The 17865-nt window shown below is 30.6% G+C and overlaps 2 protein-coding genes across 2 annotated transcripts; both read left to right on the top strand.

Moving 5' to 3' along the window:
* Positions 1-624: 624 nt before the first annotated feature.
* Positions 625-4082, top strand: LOC133332756 (uncharacterized). Its single transcript, XM_061541132.1, has 5 exons — positions 625-777; positions 3242-3456; positions 3528-3707; positions 3779-3970; positions 4034-4082. The coding sequence occupies exons 1-5, from the start codon at positions 766-768 to the stop codon at positions 4080-4082; spliced, it is 648 nt and encodes a 215-aa protein (XP_061397116.1). The 5' UTR covers positions 625-765.
* Positions 4083-15290: 11208 nt separating this feature from the next.
* On the top strand, positions 15291-17212 carry LOC133332755 (monocyte to macrophage differentiation factor-like). The gene is made up of 4 exons (XM_061541131.1): positions 15291-15461; positions 15539-15729; positions 16698-16866; positions 16928-17212. The coding sequence occupies exons 1-4, from the start codon at positions 15291-15293 to the stop codon at positions 17210-17212; spliced, it is 816 nt and encodes a 271-aa protein (XP_061397115.1).
* Positions 17213-17865: the final 653 nt, after the last annotated feature.

Raw genomic sequence — 17865 nt, 5'->3', positions numbered from 1 at the left:
AGTTGTACAAATTACTTACTGGGAAAATTTACCCAGTAAACATCTTCCAGTAACATCAGTTGATATTTTATTGCAGATTTTCTCTTGCCGTTAATTTTTCTAATGAAAATGACGCATTTTTATTCGTGCCAAACTTATTGTTGTTGTAATGAGCTGTTTCGATACAACTCCTGTACTGGATGCTGCTCGTTTACTTTTTATTGTTTTCTCTCGTTTTCTTTTTTACTCTCAGTAAATTCTGAGTAAATGTTACTGGAAAAGTAATCGAACATGCCTACTTTTTATACAGAAACCCAATTTATTGCACTGGCTTTGGTATAATAATTTTAGTTACAAAACTAAAATGTTTGCCTATAATTATTAGACCAATCTCGCATTGTATTAGAATAGTATTAGTGTTAATATTGTGATTTCTGTACAAATACAGTTATAAGCGGTTTTTGTTTTGGACTGTAGATTTGATCTTTGCACGAAGCTATATACATAGTGCCGAAGAGAACGTTAGCCATTTCGGCAAACTGGTAGAGCATAACATCAAAATTTACCGAAGACCGAATGATGAAAATTGCTCATAATGATGATGATGATGAAAGATGATGACTTCGAACAAATCTCGTTTCAATACAATTTTGGCATTGGAAACATTTCGTATGCAAATGACAATATATAAGGAAACGAGAAGCGCTTTTGTTCGTATTTGCGACAAAGAACTCGATCGACTAATACGTGTCATCCAAGTTAGCCGGAACGATTAAACTTAAAAAAATGACACGATTAGTAAGTCTCCTGATTTTTTTCTGTAATTTAAGTGGCGAAATAATCGATTACATCTACAATCTCATAAATGTGTTTTGAAAATCTAACTAATAGAACAGAATAAAAACTGAAATAAAGTGAACTACTCCGTAATGGCATAAACAATAAATAAAAACATGAATATATGTGTGGAAAATAAATGTGAACAGTTGACATACACTCAAATTGGAAAGTAAATCAAGAACAATGATTGTGGTTAACGTCGAAATATGACACAAAAATCAGTTATATAATGGAGAAAATAAAATTCAAAATATGATTTAAGAGACCCAAATCTGCAATACAAAACAAATTTTTTCGTGAATATTGATTATCCAAATAAAAAAAGGAAGGATCACGATATATTTTTATTTGATCAATTATATATAGTTAATTAAAACGCATGGATGTTATAATGTCACATACATCACACTGAAGTAATATTTGGAAATTGTGAACATATTCTAATTGGAGTTAAAATAGATTTTGTGGATAGAACAAAATATAGTGTGCAGCATTAACTAAATTATCTCCACCACCGATCGTTTAAAAGTGTCAATTTGTAAATAATATATGACATTTGAAACTATAAAAGTACATTTACATATACGATTTTAAATCGACTCGATTAACGAAATCCAGAAATACACCCTAATTGTTTACACATACCCTTAATCATGATCTAAATGCCGATCAGCTGATGTTTGTTAGTATACATACAAAATTATTAATATGCGCCAAAAATATTTGTTTGCAATTTGAAAAAGAATAGAAGAATTACCACAATGGAAATGTTTTTGCAATACTGTGATCGTTTGGAAAGTAAAAAACACCTAAAAACACAAAAATTCTATAATTAATTTTTATTTTCCTTTGATCTGTCATTTTTGTATTTCTCAGCCGTTAAATTTAAAAACAAACGGCATGTAAAAACAGTTGCAAATTTTGGTACATTGTGAGAGAGTTGTATTTTTTCGTACGAAACCCGCGTTGCATCTCAGTAGTATCATGATTTCGATCATGATTTAAAATAAATCCTGCTGCACGATGATTAAAATTTGTGTGGTAAATCATGGTAAATTTAGCCTGATTAAGAAAATAAACCCTGATTCAGCCTTTAATCATGATTAAATGTTCTATGTAAATTTGCTTTAACTTCAGTTATAAAGCTATTAATATAATTTCCGATGTTATGTATTCAAATTGAAGGAACAAAATAGAAATTATTGCGCATTGTCATTATAACAGTGTATACAAATGAAGGACTTATGTTACACGACATATTACGGGTTTAAAATAAGAATATTTAAATTTGCAATTGTTTCAGTATTTCAATCATGTGTGAATTAAAAAATCTATAGCCAAAAAATCATCGAAACGTTATTTTTAGATTTAACGGCTATTTTATGTCCTTAAGTTGGTCCTTTTTTCATGGACTACACAGATATCCAAAATATAGTGAATATATAGAATCAACTTTTAGACTTGGATAAATCATTCAAATTCAGATCGCGTTTTTTAAAAACTAAATATATTTTCAGATACGTTTTTTTAATTAAAATTATTGAAATAAATTACAAAATGGCGCATTGGTATTTCATTAGCATAAATCGAATGGAAATGTTGAACTTGAAACACTTGAAATTCTGCTAACGGGCCCACGTCGGGAACACACATTAATATTTGTTTATTAATATTTAACCATAGTGTATAATGAGGCCAAACCTATCACAAAAACAACACTCCATAGATCATCGAAGTTCTGAGAAATAATATTTTTCAAAAGCTATTTGCATATATATCTGGATTATATTTAATATGATAATTAGTTAATTTACATATTAAATTCTAGAATGATATTACCGTTTATTTTGTTTTATTGTTTAGAACGATACCTAAATTAAATATGTATATTTGTTTAATGCATAAATTTATGTTTATGATTTTGGTGTTTTAATTACTTCAAACTCATAAATATTTTCAAATATTAACGACCTGTTTCTGATATGAGCGAGAGCAAGGAAAAATAAAGAGCAAAAAAAAATATCATTATAATTTAAATCAATAAAAGTTTCTATGCATTAAGATAGCAATTACTAAAACAACTATACGAAATTTGATTGTTAAATTACCTCAGAAATTATGAAAACAGTTAAATGTGTATGTATACGTAAACAAATAACAGCTGACAAATACACTTCATTTCATTTTATTACTAGTCCATGGCACAATGAATAGGTAGTCCATTTTATGCCTCTTTAGGGCGTCATTGACCATAATTTGTTGAATTGATTAAGGGATATTTTTACCACTTAAATTACATTTTTATAAACATAATTCAATTGTTATATACATTCTTACAATTATTAAATATATACTTTCATATAATTAAAATCATAGTGTTATCCATACAACACCATTTAATACGAATATACCTTTTTTACAGATCATTTTATTGTCTGCTGTGCTGTATGTAGCCGCCGATGTCAAGCACCTTACAGATAATAATGTCGATCTGTTCAAATACAATCCCAGCGATGTGTACACCCTACCCGAGGATATTGATGACGATAAGCCAGCCGTCATATACAGCGGCGATGTCATGAAAGCTAAAGTAGACAAATTGCAAAATATCAGTGGCAACAAGAAATTCAAATTGGAGTATGGATCGAAGAGTTCAAAAACGTTAAAATGTGTTTTTTTCTAAATATGTGTTTTTTGTTTTATTTTAGATTGAAAACTCAAAATGGTATTGAAGTAGCAAGTGTTGGTAAATTGAAGGATGACAAAACATTCGTTGTCAGCGGTTCGTACTCATTTACCGGCGCTGATGGAAAACGCTACAGAACTAGATACACAGCTGATGAGTTCGGTTATCATCCCATCACAGAACTCGATTTGGATATTCCAGAGTGAGTGGGGCACATTATTTAAATTTAGTACGAATAAATTTCTCTATTTCGTATTTCCTGCAAATTTACAGACCTCAAACTCTTGATAAAAATGTGGGTGGCTTTAACAACAAATTTGGCTCGGACAACAACAAATTTGGCTTGGACAACAAGAGAAATCGTTTCCAATTTTTGAATAATGAATTAAACGTTGAACCCTCAAGAGGTAGTGGCCAGAGTGGAGATGACTACAGCTATGGAGGTTATGATTACACACGCCCAACGTAAGCATTTTTAGGGGTATATCTAATTTGGAGTCTCAAATATTTCCAATTGTATGATTACAGGCAAATCTTCCCATCGGATCCATCCCGTCTATACCTTCCAGTGCAATAAATCGCCCATCTACTTTAGCTTCTAAGTCATCCCCCACATTACCTTTAACGAATTTTTGCTATTTAACAGCAAGCCATTAAAGGTTTTTTACAAATAAAATTATACAAAACATATGTACTCATTACAAAACATATTTTAGGAGAATAAAATAAAAAATACATATTTAATTTAAAGTGATATTAGAAATAAAATCAAGAGGTTTTTAAAAAAAATACTATCTACTTGTTGTATTCAGGAAAACGAACAAATGGTATTGTAAAAGTGTTAGTGCGCGATTAGACACTAAATCCACTGGATCACGTCAAATCCATAGCGTATACATCACGTTAATCCTGTTCACAAATCCAGTGGATTATATATGACGTATACGCTATGAAGGGTTCCTCCTTCAGGAGGTATTGTCCCTTTTATGTCATTGTTTCTCTTATAAATTCGAAAAGAATTACAACTTCATGATATCGGAAACAGAAAAGTTATGTCTATGATTATTTTCATAATACCTCAAAATGAACCAGGCATATTGGGCTATGTGGCTTATCTTCGAACACAGCATTCTGTTCCAGAAGTTTTTACTACGATAAAAAATTGTCCTTTATGATATCAAAACAAAGGAAAAAACGGCAAGTTCGGCCGGGCCGAACTTTGGATACCATCCACCATAGGTATACTGACAGATACTCGGAAACATACCAAAAAGTGAATCTATACAAATAATAATTCTACAAACCGATTTATGTATGTAAACCGTTATGTACACCAAAAACAATTTTTAATGGGGATTTTTCCTAAAATCTGAAACCCCCAAAAGCGCGGACTGATACTAATAACGCATTAGATTGCGAAGGTTATGCCTCATACAACTTTATATATCTAATAAATGGCCGATATACAGTGCCTGTCACGTAATCAGCACACATCCGATGGGGAAAAATATTTTGATTAACCCCCATACACACATACATACATATTTAATGAATATTTTCATAATTTCATTCATATTTTATTTTTTCCATACTCCCTATGTACCTTACATACGATACATCCACATGTTCATATATTCATCCAAAAGCCACTATTTATTTGAAACACTCCCTACATTGAATGTAGGGAGTGTTGTTACAAGAGATTAAAATTGAGAGAGAGACAATAATTCCTTCTTTAGAGTCTAAACGCAACCAGAGAGTCACGAGTCAGCGTCATACTTTTTCGCCGGCGTGAAAACCAAACGAAAGAGTTAGCGTTAGAGGCACAAAATGTCAATTATTTGTTTTCATTTTCTGACAGAAAATTTTACGTTGTGCAAAACAAAATCAATTTATTATTTAATAAACAATAATGTCAAGGAACTTGGATGAAATTATCGAAAAAAAATATTTTTCTTCCATTTTATTATTAATTCGTTAAAAAACATCCACAATCATTGAAAATATTTGTTTTTTCAACAGCACTGCCATATGTTTTGATATAAATTCTCATTGAAATTTGGTAGCACTGTTGATTTTTACCTAAAATATGGCAACTCAATTGAGAGCAAGAGAGAAATTTTGAGTATGACGCTGAGCAAAAATGAATAAAATCTATTCTAGCGTCATGCCGCTAGACGCGAACGTCAGCCGTCGCGATTTCCCGTTGCCAATATAAACACACGGCAAACGACTGTCGCTGACTCTAGACTCTATGGTTGCGTTTAGACTCTTAGTTTGGTGGTTGATTCTTCTTCTTTAGAGTCTAAACGCAACCAGAGAGTCACGAGTCAGCGTCATACTTTTTCGCCGGCGTGAAAACCAAACGAAAGAGTTGGCGTTAGCGGCACAAAATGTCAATTATATGTTTTTATTTTCTGACAGAAAATTTTACGTTGTCCAAACAAAATTCAATTTATTGTTTAATAGACAATAATGTCAAGGAACTTGGATAAAATTATTGAAAAAATTATTTTTCTTCCATTTTATTATTAATTCGTTCAAAAAACGTCCACAATCTTTGAAAATATTTGTTTTTTTAACAGCACTGCCATATGTTTTGATTAGATTCTCATTGAAATTTGGTAGCACTGTTCATTTTTACCTAAAATATGGCAACTCAACTGAGAGCAAGAGAGAACATTTGAGTATGACGCTGAGCAAAAATGAATAAAATCTATTCTAGCGTCAAGCCGCTAGACGAGAACGTCAGCCGTCGCGATATTCAACTGGTTCATAAGAACGCTGCAACAAATAAGACTCCTCAAAATACACAAAACAAACATTTTGGTAAGTAATTATTTGAAATTAGTTTACATTATAACTAAATAATGAAATTCTTTTTTCTACAGTCGCTGAAGGAAATGCTGAGATTATTCGAAATTCATTAAAAGTGGTAGCCAACTTGTTTAAATAACCTGAATTTGTATTTATTTTAATTATTTATTTAATTTATTTATTTATTACCAAATGAGCTATTTAAAAAATATTTAATAACCTTTTTAAAATGACCTGAATTTGTATTTTTATTTTTTACAAAAATATTCTTTAATAAATATTTAATTTCATTACGTAGGTCGCAATTTGTTTTTAATACATGTTCCTTTTCCGTTCTTTAGGCAAACATTTTTTGAAATAAATGAATAAAAATGTTTGTATACAAAATATTATTTCATGAATTATTGAAGTGATATGTACAATACATGTTCACTCGTTCATACTTCAAACAAATGTAATCTTTGAATACAGTTAGAATAAACATGTATTTCATGGACGTTTTCATATTTACGTGCCCTCTCTCTCATACACAAAAACCCAGTATTTATCGCATTACGAATGCGTTCATAAAATGTACAAATTTGAACATTGGCAACACTTTCCGAACACTATTCATGAAATACAAGATTTTTTTTTTTTGTGATATCGTTTGGAATACTTTTAAATATTTTTATTGGAAACGCTTATGTGTACTGTACTTGATCGATGGAGTGTGCGAACAGAAAATTATCACTGGAAATTTGTGATATAAAACGGTGTTTATGAAACAAGACGAATTTGAGGGGGAAACGTAATTGGCACATCTTGGATGTTTTAAATTAAATGTCGTTGATATATACATACTGGTCAACATACATACCCCCATTCTCAGTTTCAAAAAATTTTATTTTGTGTCTTGATTTAATTCGAACCTGCACTAATTCAAGAATGAATACAATTTGAAGCGAAGATCTCAACAAATTTTGAAGATATTGCCAAAAATTGGGTTTGCGAATAGCGGGCACGTTAACTCAAAAACGAATAACCCAATCGATGCCAAATTTTTACATGTTTCTCTGTGGGTGTATAGCTATCGTATGAACTAGGATAAAGTGAAGATCAGTCGCTGGACTGATCCGCAGGCCATTACAATTAAATAGCCATCCGAATGTAATGTCAATAGTAAAAAATTAAATAACGGCTGTTAATAGCATACAACTAGCATCCGATTTAGATGAATCAAATTGTTATTACATTGTTAAACAAAATCCATACTAGAATTGAAGAACAAAATAAAATATAATAAAATGTTGTCATCGTACTTTCTTCTGAATTGGATGGCTTTGTATTGCACCCGATTGTTAAAATAGTTTCGTTATTTGGGTTTTCAGCTGGTGTTGTACCGTTATTCATTTCTTGATGCCTTTCTGTTCTTTCAATTCTTTTGAAGTAAAATTTCATTTTCTAATTTATTTTTGAAAGTGAAAGATGTGAAGTTGTGGTAATAAAAAATAAAAAAAAAATAATATTAAAAAAATAAATTAAAAAATTAAAATTAAAAAATTGTCTTTATGTCAACGTTCTTGAGTTGAAGTAAGAACGTTGACTTAAAGACAACATAAATTTCTTCAATTCCCTGAGGATGATTGGAGAATCCAATCGAAATATTGGAAACAATAAATATTAAAAATCAAAATTAAAAACGATTTTTACTTTTAAAAAGCCTACAGCCGAACTAATACAACAAAGATAAACAAAACTAGGCAAACGATACCAATTCAAACAAAATTAGGAATTGTTTAAAAATTCACAAAGCTAGACAATTCCTAACAATATCCTACAATACAATTTTTGATTTATTGATTGTTTTCTTTGTTTTTATGAATTAATACGTTTCATGATTTACTTAATTTATAACCAGTAAGGAAAGTAGTAAAGTCGGACTGGGCCGACTATATGCTACCCTTCACTACTTTGGGTATATTGTGCATATGTATCCTTACAATTGCATGCCAATGTTCCCTCGAAGGAACACACTCATGTCTTTCTGCAACCTATGATAACTTTCATTCGGGCAGATTTACAGTCGTCGGCGTACCATGGAAAACGATTTATAGCAAAATTGATACATGCTACCCGTTCGACATATGGAAGCTGTGGCTGCATCTACACCAACAAAACGCAAAAGCGTCATTTAAGTCTCAATTTGATACGTTGTGCAAAATTTCGTGTTAATCGGACAAACAATGGTACATCATTTATGTCAAATCGGAAAACAATTAGTTTACATTATAACTAAATAATGAAATTCTTTTTTCTACAGTCGCTGAAGGAAATGCTGAGATTATTCGAAATTCATTAAAAGTGGTAGCCAACTTGTTTAAATAACCTGAATTTGTATTTATTTTAATTATTTATTTAATTTATTTATTTATTACCAAATGAGCTATTTAAAAAATATTTTATTACCTTTTTAAAATGACCGGAATTTGTATTTTTATTTTTTACAAAAATATTCTTTAATAAATATTTAATTTCATTACGTAGGTCGCCATTTGTTTTTAATACATGTTCCTTTTCCGTTCTTTAGGCAAACATTTTTTGAAATAAATGAATAAAAATGTTTGTATACAAAATATTATTTCATGAATTATTGAAGTGATATGTACAATACATGTTCACTCGTTCATACTTCAAACAAATGTAATCTTTGAATACAGTTAGAATAAACATGTATTTCATGAACGTTTTCATATTTACGTGCCCTCTCTCTCATACACAAAAACCCAGTATTTATCGCATTACGAATGCGTTCATAAAATGTACAAATTTGAACATTGGCAACACTTTCCGAACACTATTCATGAAATACAAGATTTTTTTTTTGTTATATCTTTTGGAATATTTTTAAATATTTTTATTGGAAACGCTTATGTGTACTGTACTTGATCGATGGAGTGTGAGAACAGAAAATTATCACTGGAAATTTGTGATATAAAACGGTGTTTATGAAACAAGACGAATTTGAGGGGGAAACGTAATTGGCACATCTTGGATGTTTTAAATTAAATGTCGTTGATATATACATACTGGTCAACATACATACCCCCATTCTCAGTTTCAAAAAATTTTATTTTGTGTCTTGATTTAATTCGAACCTGCACTAATTCAAGAATGAATACAATTTGAAGCGAAGATCTCAACAAATTTTGTCATGTCAATAGTAAAAAATTAAATAACGGCTGTTAATAGCATACAACTAGCATCCGATTTAGATGAATCAAATTGTTATTACATTGTGAAACAAAATCCATACTAGAATTGAAGAACAAAATAAAATATAATAAAATGTTGTCATCGTACTTTCTTCTGAATTGGATGGCTTTGTATTGCACCCGATTGTTAAAATAGTTTCGTTATTTGGGTTTTCAGCTGGTGTTGTACCGTTATTCATTTCTTGAGGCCTTTCTGTTCTTTCAATTCTTTTGAAGTAAAATTTCATTTTCTAATTTATTTTTGAAAGTGAAAGATGTGAAGTTGTGGTAATAAAAAATAAAAAAAATAATAATATTAAAAAAATAAATTAAAAAATTAAAATTAAAAAATTGTCTTTATGTCAACGTTCTTGAGTTGAAGTAAGAAGGAACACACTCATGTCTTTCTGCAACCTATGATAACTTTCATTCGGGCAGATTTATAGTCGTCGGCGTACCATGGAAAACGATTTATAGCAAAATTGATACATGCTACCCGTTCGACATATGGAAGCTGTGGCTGCATCTACACCAACAAAACGCAAAAGCGTCATTTAAGTCTCAATTTGATACGTTGTGCAAAATTTCGTGTTAATCGGACAAACAATGGTACATCATTTATGTCAAATCGGAAAACAATTAGTTTACATTATAACTAAATAATGAAATTCTTTTTTCTACAGTCGCTGAAGGAAATGCTGAGATTATTCGAAATTCATTAAAAGTGGTAGCCAACTTGTTTAAATAACCTGAATTTGTATTTATTTTAATTATTTATTTAATTTATTTATTTATTACCAAATGAGCTATTTAAAAAATATTTTATTACCTTTTTAAAATGACCGGAATTTGTATTTTTATTTTTTACAAAAATATTCTTTAATAAATATTTAATTTCATTACGTAGGTCGCCATTTGTTTTTAATACATGTTCCTTTTCCGTTCTTTAGGCAAACATTTTTTGAAATAAATGAATAAAAATGTTTGTATACAAAATATTATTTCATGAATTATTGAAGTGATATGTACAATACATGTTCACTCGTTCATACTTCAAACAAATGTAATCTTTGAATACAGTTAGAATAAACATGTATTTCATGAACGTTTTCATATTTACGTGCCCTCTCTCTCATACACAAAAACCCAGTATTTATCGCATTACGAATGCGTTCATAAAATGTACAAATTTGAACATTGGCAACACTTTCCGAACACTATTCATGAAATACAAGATTTTTTTTTTGTTATATCTTTTGGAATATTTTTAAATATTTTTATTGGAAACGCTTATGTGTACTGTACTTGATCGATGGAGTGTGAGAACAGAAAATTATCACTGGAAATTTGTGATATAAAACGGTGTTTATGAAACAAGACGAATTTGAGGGGGAAACGTAATTGGCACATCTTGGATGTTTTAAATTAAATGTCGTTGATATATACATACTGGTCAACATACATACCCCCATTCTCAGTTTCAAAAAATTTTATTTTGTGTCTTGATTTAATTCGAACCTGCACTAATTCAAGAATGAATACAATTTGAAGCGAAGATCTCAACAAATTTTGTCATGTCAATAGTAAAAAATTAAATAACGGCTGTTAATAGCATACAACTAGCATCCGATTTAGATGAATCAAATTGTTATTACATTGTGAAACAAAATCCATACTAGAATTGAAGAACAAAATAAAATATAATAAAATGTTGTCATCGTACTTTCTTCTGAATTGGATGGCTTTGTATTGCACCCGATTGTTAAAATAGTTTCGTTATTTGGGTTTTCAGCTGGTGTTGTACCGTTATTCATTTCTTGAGGCCTTTCTGTTCTTTCAATTCTTTTGAAGTAAAATTTCATTTTCTAATTTATTTTTGAAAGTGAAAGATGTGAAGTTGTGGTAATAAAAAATAAAAAAAATAATAATATTAAAAAAATAAATTAAAAAATTAAAATTAAAAAATTGTCTTTATGTCAACGTTCTTGAGTTGAAGTAAGAAGGAACACACTCATGTCTTTCTGCAACCTATGATAACTTTCATTCGGGCAGATTTATAGTCGTCGGCGTACCATGGAAAACGATTTATAGCAAAATTGATACATGCTACCCGTTCGACATATGGAAGCTGTGGCTGCATCTACACCAACAAAACGCAAAAACGTCATTTAAGTCTCAATTTGATACGTTGTGCAAAATTTCGTGTTAATCGGACAAACAATGGTACATCATTTATGTCAAATCGGAAAACATATATGGGAACTATATCTGAATCTGAACCGATTTTCCCTAAACTCACCACTCGTCATTCTAGACTCAATTCAGTACGCTATGCCAAATTTCGTGCAAATCGAAAGATATACAGGGACTTTGGTGCACCATTTACCTTAAATCGGACGAAAATATACATGGGAGCTATATCTAAATCTGTACCATCCATCCCATATGGGTCCGAAATCGATCGACAATGTAAGCGAATGTAAGATGCGTCCGACTCCACCTACATTGTAAGCGAAGGTCGGATGTGTCCGACTCTTCCAACATTAAAAACGAGGTTCGGATGGAACTAAAATGTCCACTGTTTTATTATCAAAACATGTTTTTATACGCTTCACCACACTGTGGTACAGGGTATTATGTATTTGTGCATATGTTTGTAACAGGCAAAATAAATCCTTTTAAGAATATGCATAGAATCACTTTCTGAGTCAATTTATGCATGTCCGTCCGTCCATGTATTTTTGACAATCAGATCGCATTTATGATCCGATTTGGATAAAATTTGGCAGATAACACTCATTTGGCCCAAGGACGAACCCTATTTAAATTGGAGAAAATCGGTTCAGATTTAGATATAGCTCCCATATATAGATTCGTTCGAATTAATGTAAATGGTGCACCAAACTCACAATTTTGCTCCGATTGAGACAAAATTTTGCACAGAGTACTGAATTAGGTCTAGATTGATATATGCAAAACTTGGTTGAAATCGGTTCAGATGTAGATATAGTTCCCATATATAGTTTTGTCCGATTTTATGTAAATGGTGCACCAAACTCCCAATATTGGTCCGACTGTGACAAGATTTTACACAGAGTCTAGATTGATATATGCCAAGTGTTGTTGAAATCGGTTCAGATCTAGATATAGCTCCCATATATAGTTTTGTCCGAATTTGTGTAAATGGAGCACCATACTGCCAATATTGCTCCTATTGAGACAAAATTTTGCACAGAGTACTGAATTAGGTCCAGATTGATGTATGTGAAGTTTTGTTGGAATCGGTTCAGATTTAGATATATCTTCCATATATATAGATTCATCCGATTTTATGTAAATGTCGCACCGAAAAGTCTAAGTTTGTTCTATATGCAATCGTAACAAATCAAACCCAGAATAACGTGTATTGCGTACTGTGCTGCATCATACCAAAAGGTGGATGTCACGGTTGCTCAAACACGTCTATTTATATAGATCTTATACATATTTTGCTCGATGGTTGATATTAAATTTTTTATTTTTTGTCTGTCAGAACATAGCATAAGAATGGAAGAAATGAACGAATATGGCAAGCATGGTAAAATAGAAGGCACATTTTTCGTACATTTTTCATACCTAGCACAATATTTTTCCACCCCTATTTTAATTACATCCAAAGTAGGTAGGCGCACCAGCACAGCTGCTGCTACAATTAGCTGTCAAAAATATTGTTTTAATTAAAAACAACAACAAAATAAAACGTTATTATAAATAAGAAAGCTCTGCTTTTTGAAGAGCTTATTCAACAATTAATTTTTTAACATTTTCCGAATGAATTTTTTTATAAAAATCTTAGGCATCGGTTTGTTTTTTTCCAAATATTTTTGACATATCATTGTTCTACATCAGTTGTTCATTGTATTCGATTGCTGATGCGGGTACTTTATAAAATCAACCTTGATGCATCCTTTGCCAATTATTAAATTATTTGTTGTGGTGCTAAGTTTGTGTTATTGGTTTTGGTTTATTTCAAGATTTTCAAGAGGCGGGCTGTTCACGTTAAATTATATGGTCGTGCGTTAGACTATATGGTCGTACGATTTATTAAATTAAAACATGAATTAATGGTAACAAGTAACGTAGATCCATTACCATCTCAAAATAGTATCGAACGGCATTTTTGTTCATAGTAACAATCAATGGCATACACACGAACGAATATAAACTGTTATTCCATTTTAATTCAATTAAAATATTGTAAATAGTGTGTTTCGTCTTCATGAACTGATATGTAACAAATTATTATGAACAGTTGTTGATGTAGGGCTTCGCTAGCAGACAGCAATCAAAACAATGTGTGTATGTGTGTGATCTATGTGTATATTTATTTTTAAAAGGTTTGCATCTTGGCCTTAGACAAATTTGTGACGTACATGGTGGAAAATAGTATGCGTGAAGTGAGTGTATGCCTGTAATCTGAATTCGATTCTATTAAAATGTGTCTTATCAAATTTGCAATATTTTGGTTATCTGTTACACTCTTACAATGTTTGTTACGTATGTGTATATATATAAATGCTACTTGTATACTACATACTATTATCTACGGAACATAACAACATAAAAACAGATCAAACTCAAAGCACAATTAATTAAAAATAAAAAAATATAAAGGTTAATGTATCTACATATGTTCGTATTCAAACACAATTGAACCATCGACAACATGTTTTGTTTTCCTTGTCCATAATATATTTTATTAAATTTTATATCAACATGATATTTTCTATTCTTAAAAACATAGCATTGATTTCTAACATTAAAAACATACATATTGTCGAATGAACTTTGTACAGTTGATTTATATCCAGTAAAATGGCAAGTTTCGGTGCATAGACATCGTTTTGAAAGCCAGAAAAATTATAAGTTTTCAATTTCCAATTTTCATTATATTTTTGTGAAAATTTATTAGAAATATTTTATGTCTCATTGAATGCGATATTGCATATTTCACAAATTATATGCCTTAAACTATATATCCTTTATTTTATAAAATAAATTTAAGCAAATAACCAGACCTAGATAGGCAGAATAAGTAATATTTTCAGATTCTAGTTTTATTTTTCTAATCCTACTAATTCTATATTTCAGCAGCACCGCCACAAAAATATTGCCAAAATCAAGGAGGAAACATGCCAATTGTTATGAAATTTTAAATAAATCCGAAAAATAATTTTTTTGGGATTGGTGCTAATATCATAAGGTAATGTTTTTGTAATTTCCCATAAAGGTTTATATTGGAAATGTGACTGATAGCGAGCAAATGGATTAATAAAATACAATAATAGTAAAATTAGAATTATATACTTTCTACTTCTGTAATTGATAACGTTCCTTGGCTACCGTCCAGACTGCTATTGCTCCCGATAAGATACACGACTGAGTAACAATAAAAAGTACGCGCAGATAACCAATTGTTAGACTTTTGTTTTTTTTTAATTATAGTTACCGCCTCAAATATATATAATGGTGCCATAAGGTTTGATATCAATTTTTATATGTCTCGGTTCAAAAAAAAAACAATGACATCGTAAATTTGTAAATATAATAATTGCACATAAACGTAAAGCTAATCCGTTTGTTTGTCTATATAATCACAAAAATAACCAATTCTTTGTTTACTTCAAATGTTAGTTTCCAATGTCAGTTTTAGGTTCTTCAACATAGTCTAGCTGCAATAAACGAGGACAGTCACTATGAGAAACGTTATTCAGGAAGTTCAAAATAAATATTCATTTTTAGACAACCTTCTTACAAACTTCTGGAAGTCCTGGACTAAATCAAATACAACCTTCAAACTACAACTGAAAAATATCAAATGGAAGAATAAGAAAGCTGAGCCAGGTTGTGCGTACAAGCCAACAGAGGTTAGAGAGCAACATACATACATAATTATACATTTTTGATTGCCCTACATTATTGTAACTATTTATTTACATTATAGATTGAGCAATTAGCAAATGTATTAACCCATGGTATTTGGATAGTGCCTGCAGTAATATGTGCCAATAAGTTATTTGAACGTTCGAAAACGTCGAGCCAATATTTAGTATCGTGGGTTTATGGAGGAGCATTAACTCTGCTTTTTACATTATCGACGGGTTTCCACTGTTCTTGTTTCTGTGATAATAAGGGGTAAGTATAATGATAACCACCAAATAGGGTAGCGTCACTGGTCTTTTGTAAAAATAGGATGAATTTTAATTTTGAATCACAATTGCTACGGCAGTTTTTTTTTGTTTTTGGCAATATTGGTATGTTGTTATTACACAATGGACCCAAGTGATAGCCGTGTTTGAGATCTAAAAAAGAATGTTCACGCATAGATGCATAAAATTGTTAATTTAGAAATGTAGAATTGATGGAGTGAAACACACTAAAGACAAAAATCAATAAAGATGAAATGTAAATTTGTCATATAGGTATAAACCGATTTTTAATTATGAATAGTTATTTGTTGTCGGTATGTTTTGCTGACTACTTCATTTTAGTTAATTTGCCGTTTCCTTTTGTCGTCAACTAGTTAGAGATTTGCACTAAAGGCAAAGCATTAAATTTGCAGACAGAATATATTTCTTTTAATAACAATGTAAAGAATTTAGTAATTAGGAATTATGCTTATGTTGTATCCAGAAAGGAAAACTGTTATGATTAGGTTCTTATGCTTCCTTTGTATTGGTATTATACATAAATAAGAAAATAAATAAACAAATATAATCATCAATATTATTAGAGTAATAAATTACGAATTATTTATAAAAATTGTTCAATGAGTTGGCAGTTTAAATGAAGTTGCTTTTTTTATTTGGCCTTCTTCTTTCACGTACATCATTATCATTAAGTCAAAGAAGCATCTTATGCGTGAACACACTTTGTCAAAGTTTCGTTATCTACAAATGATGTTAAACGTATTTACTCATACCATTCAAAATCTGTAATTTTTCTTTGCACTTATATTAAGCAAAATTTACATGCTAACACCTACAAATTCTTGACAATACTGTGTACATTCAATAAAATAACTATTATTTGCCATTATCATTTGTTTTTAATTTTTTATATATTTTTGTTAACATTCTGCTGCACTTTTTGTTTACTTTTAGTGGCATCAAAAATGTTCTACATCGCTGTGATCGTGCTATGATTTACATTTTCATAGCTGCTTCGTATTTTCCCTGGCTACAGTTAGAAAATCCTAACCATTCCGCGCTTCTAATTTGCTTGGAATGGGTAATTTGGTTAATGGCAGCAATTGGTATCACATATCAACAGGTATTTGTTTTGATCAATGGGCAGCAAATGAAAAATCATAGAAACTATTCCTTTTTTACAGATATTTCACGAACGATTTAAATGTTTGGAAACATGTTTTTACATACTAATGGGATTAGGTCCGGCTTTAGCTGTGTTCGGCTCGGGCCATGAATTTCCTGGTATGACAGAACTTAAATTGGGTGGATTTTTCTATATAGTGGGGATATGTTTCTTTAAATCGGACGGTCTGATACCAATGGCCCATGCCATATGGCATTTGTTTGTGGTAATAGCTGCCGGATTTCATTATTATGCAATCTTAGTTCACTTGTATCCCCTAGCAGATAGTAATTCCAATGTTTAGCAAACATACCCTCTCGGTGAATGGTGTGAATTATTTACTTAAGACATTTACACTTCATTTCTTCCAACAATCGTATATTTTTTTATGATTAGACACATCGCAACTCCAACGTCCATTTTTTATAGTTTTGTCCATAAAACTATGCAATGTAGGTCTCATTTAGTTTAATTTTTATTTCGATTTTTATCCATTTGTTTTCAAATGAAAGCCGAATTTATTTGTTGTTTTTTTTTTCTTCTTTGGTTTGGATAAACTACTTCATCGTATTGAGTTGAATACCAATTCTGTCATAAGTTAGGCTTCCAGCCACCTTATAAAATGTTTGCATGACATCAGTGATAGTTTTAAGATTTCACAGGAATACACCACTTTACTTATTATCAAACTTGGAGGATTTTGAGAACAGCAATACAAATGTCTTCCTTTGGGGACCTACGGTAATATATTTATAAACTATGCACCGATTATGACAAGATGTTATATTTGATCAGCATATTCCGCCAAATATACAAGAAAACTGTGCACATTATTTTTGTAAAATGTAATCGATAAACATAGGAGTGTACCCAGCAGCAGTGAAAAGTGTGATCTTTCCAGTATTTACCTCCAACGTGTAACCACCAATTTTCCGAAACCAAAAAAATATACCTAAA

Source organism: Musca vetustissima, unplaced genomic scaffold, assembly GCF_032173495.1.
Source record: "Musca vetustissima isolate MV318-11 ecotype Yass unplaced genomic scaffold, APGP_CSIRO_Mvet_v1 utg18546, whole genome shotgun sequence".
NCBI lineage: Eukaryota > Metazoa > Arthropoda > Insecta > Diptera > Muscidae > Musca > Musca vetustissima.
Note: the sequence above shows the minus strand (reverse complement) of the source record. Positions and strands in the feature narration are given on the sequence as shown.

Bases quoted from the DNA above. Each gene is read 5' to 3' on its own strand.
- LOC133332756 (XM_061541132.1), top strand. The intron at 3,708-3,778 runs GTGAGTGGGGCA...GCAAATTTACAG, and splicing joins CTCGATTTGGATATTCCAGA to ACCTCAAACTCTTGATAAAA. The intron at 3,971-4,033 runs GTAAGCATTTTT...GTATGATTACAG, and splicing joins TATGATTACACACGCCCAAC to GCAAATCTTCCCATCGGATC.
- LOC133332755 (XM_061541131.1), top strand. From the start codon at position 15,291: ATGAGAAACGTTATTCAGGAAGTTCAAAATAAATATTCATTTTTAGAC. The intron at 15,462-15,538 runs GTTAGAGAGCAA...TTTACATTATAG, and splicing joins GTGCGTACAAGCCAACAGAG to ATTGAGCAATTAGCAAATGT. The intron at 15,730-16,697 runs GTAAGTATAATG...GTTTACTTTTAG, and splicing joins TGTTTCTGTGATAATAAGGG to TGGCATCAAAAATGTTCTAC.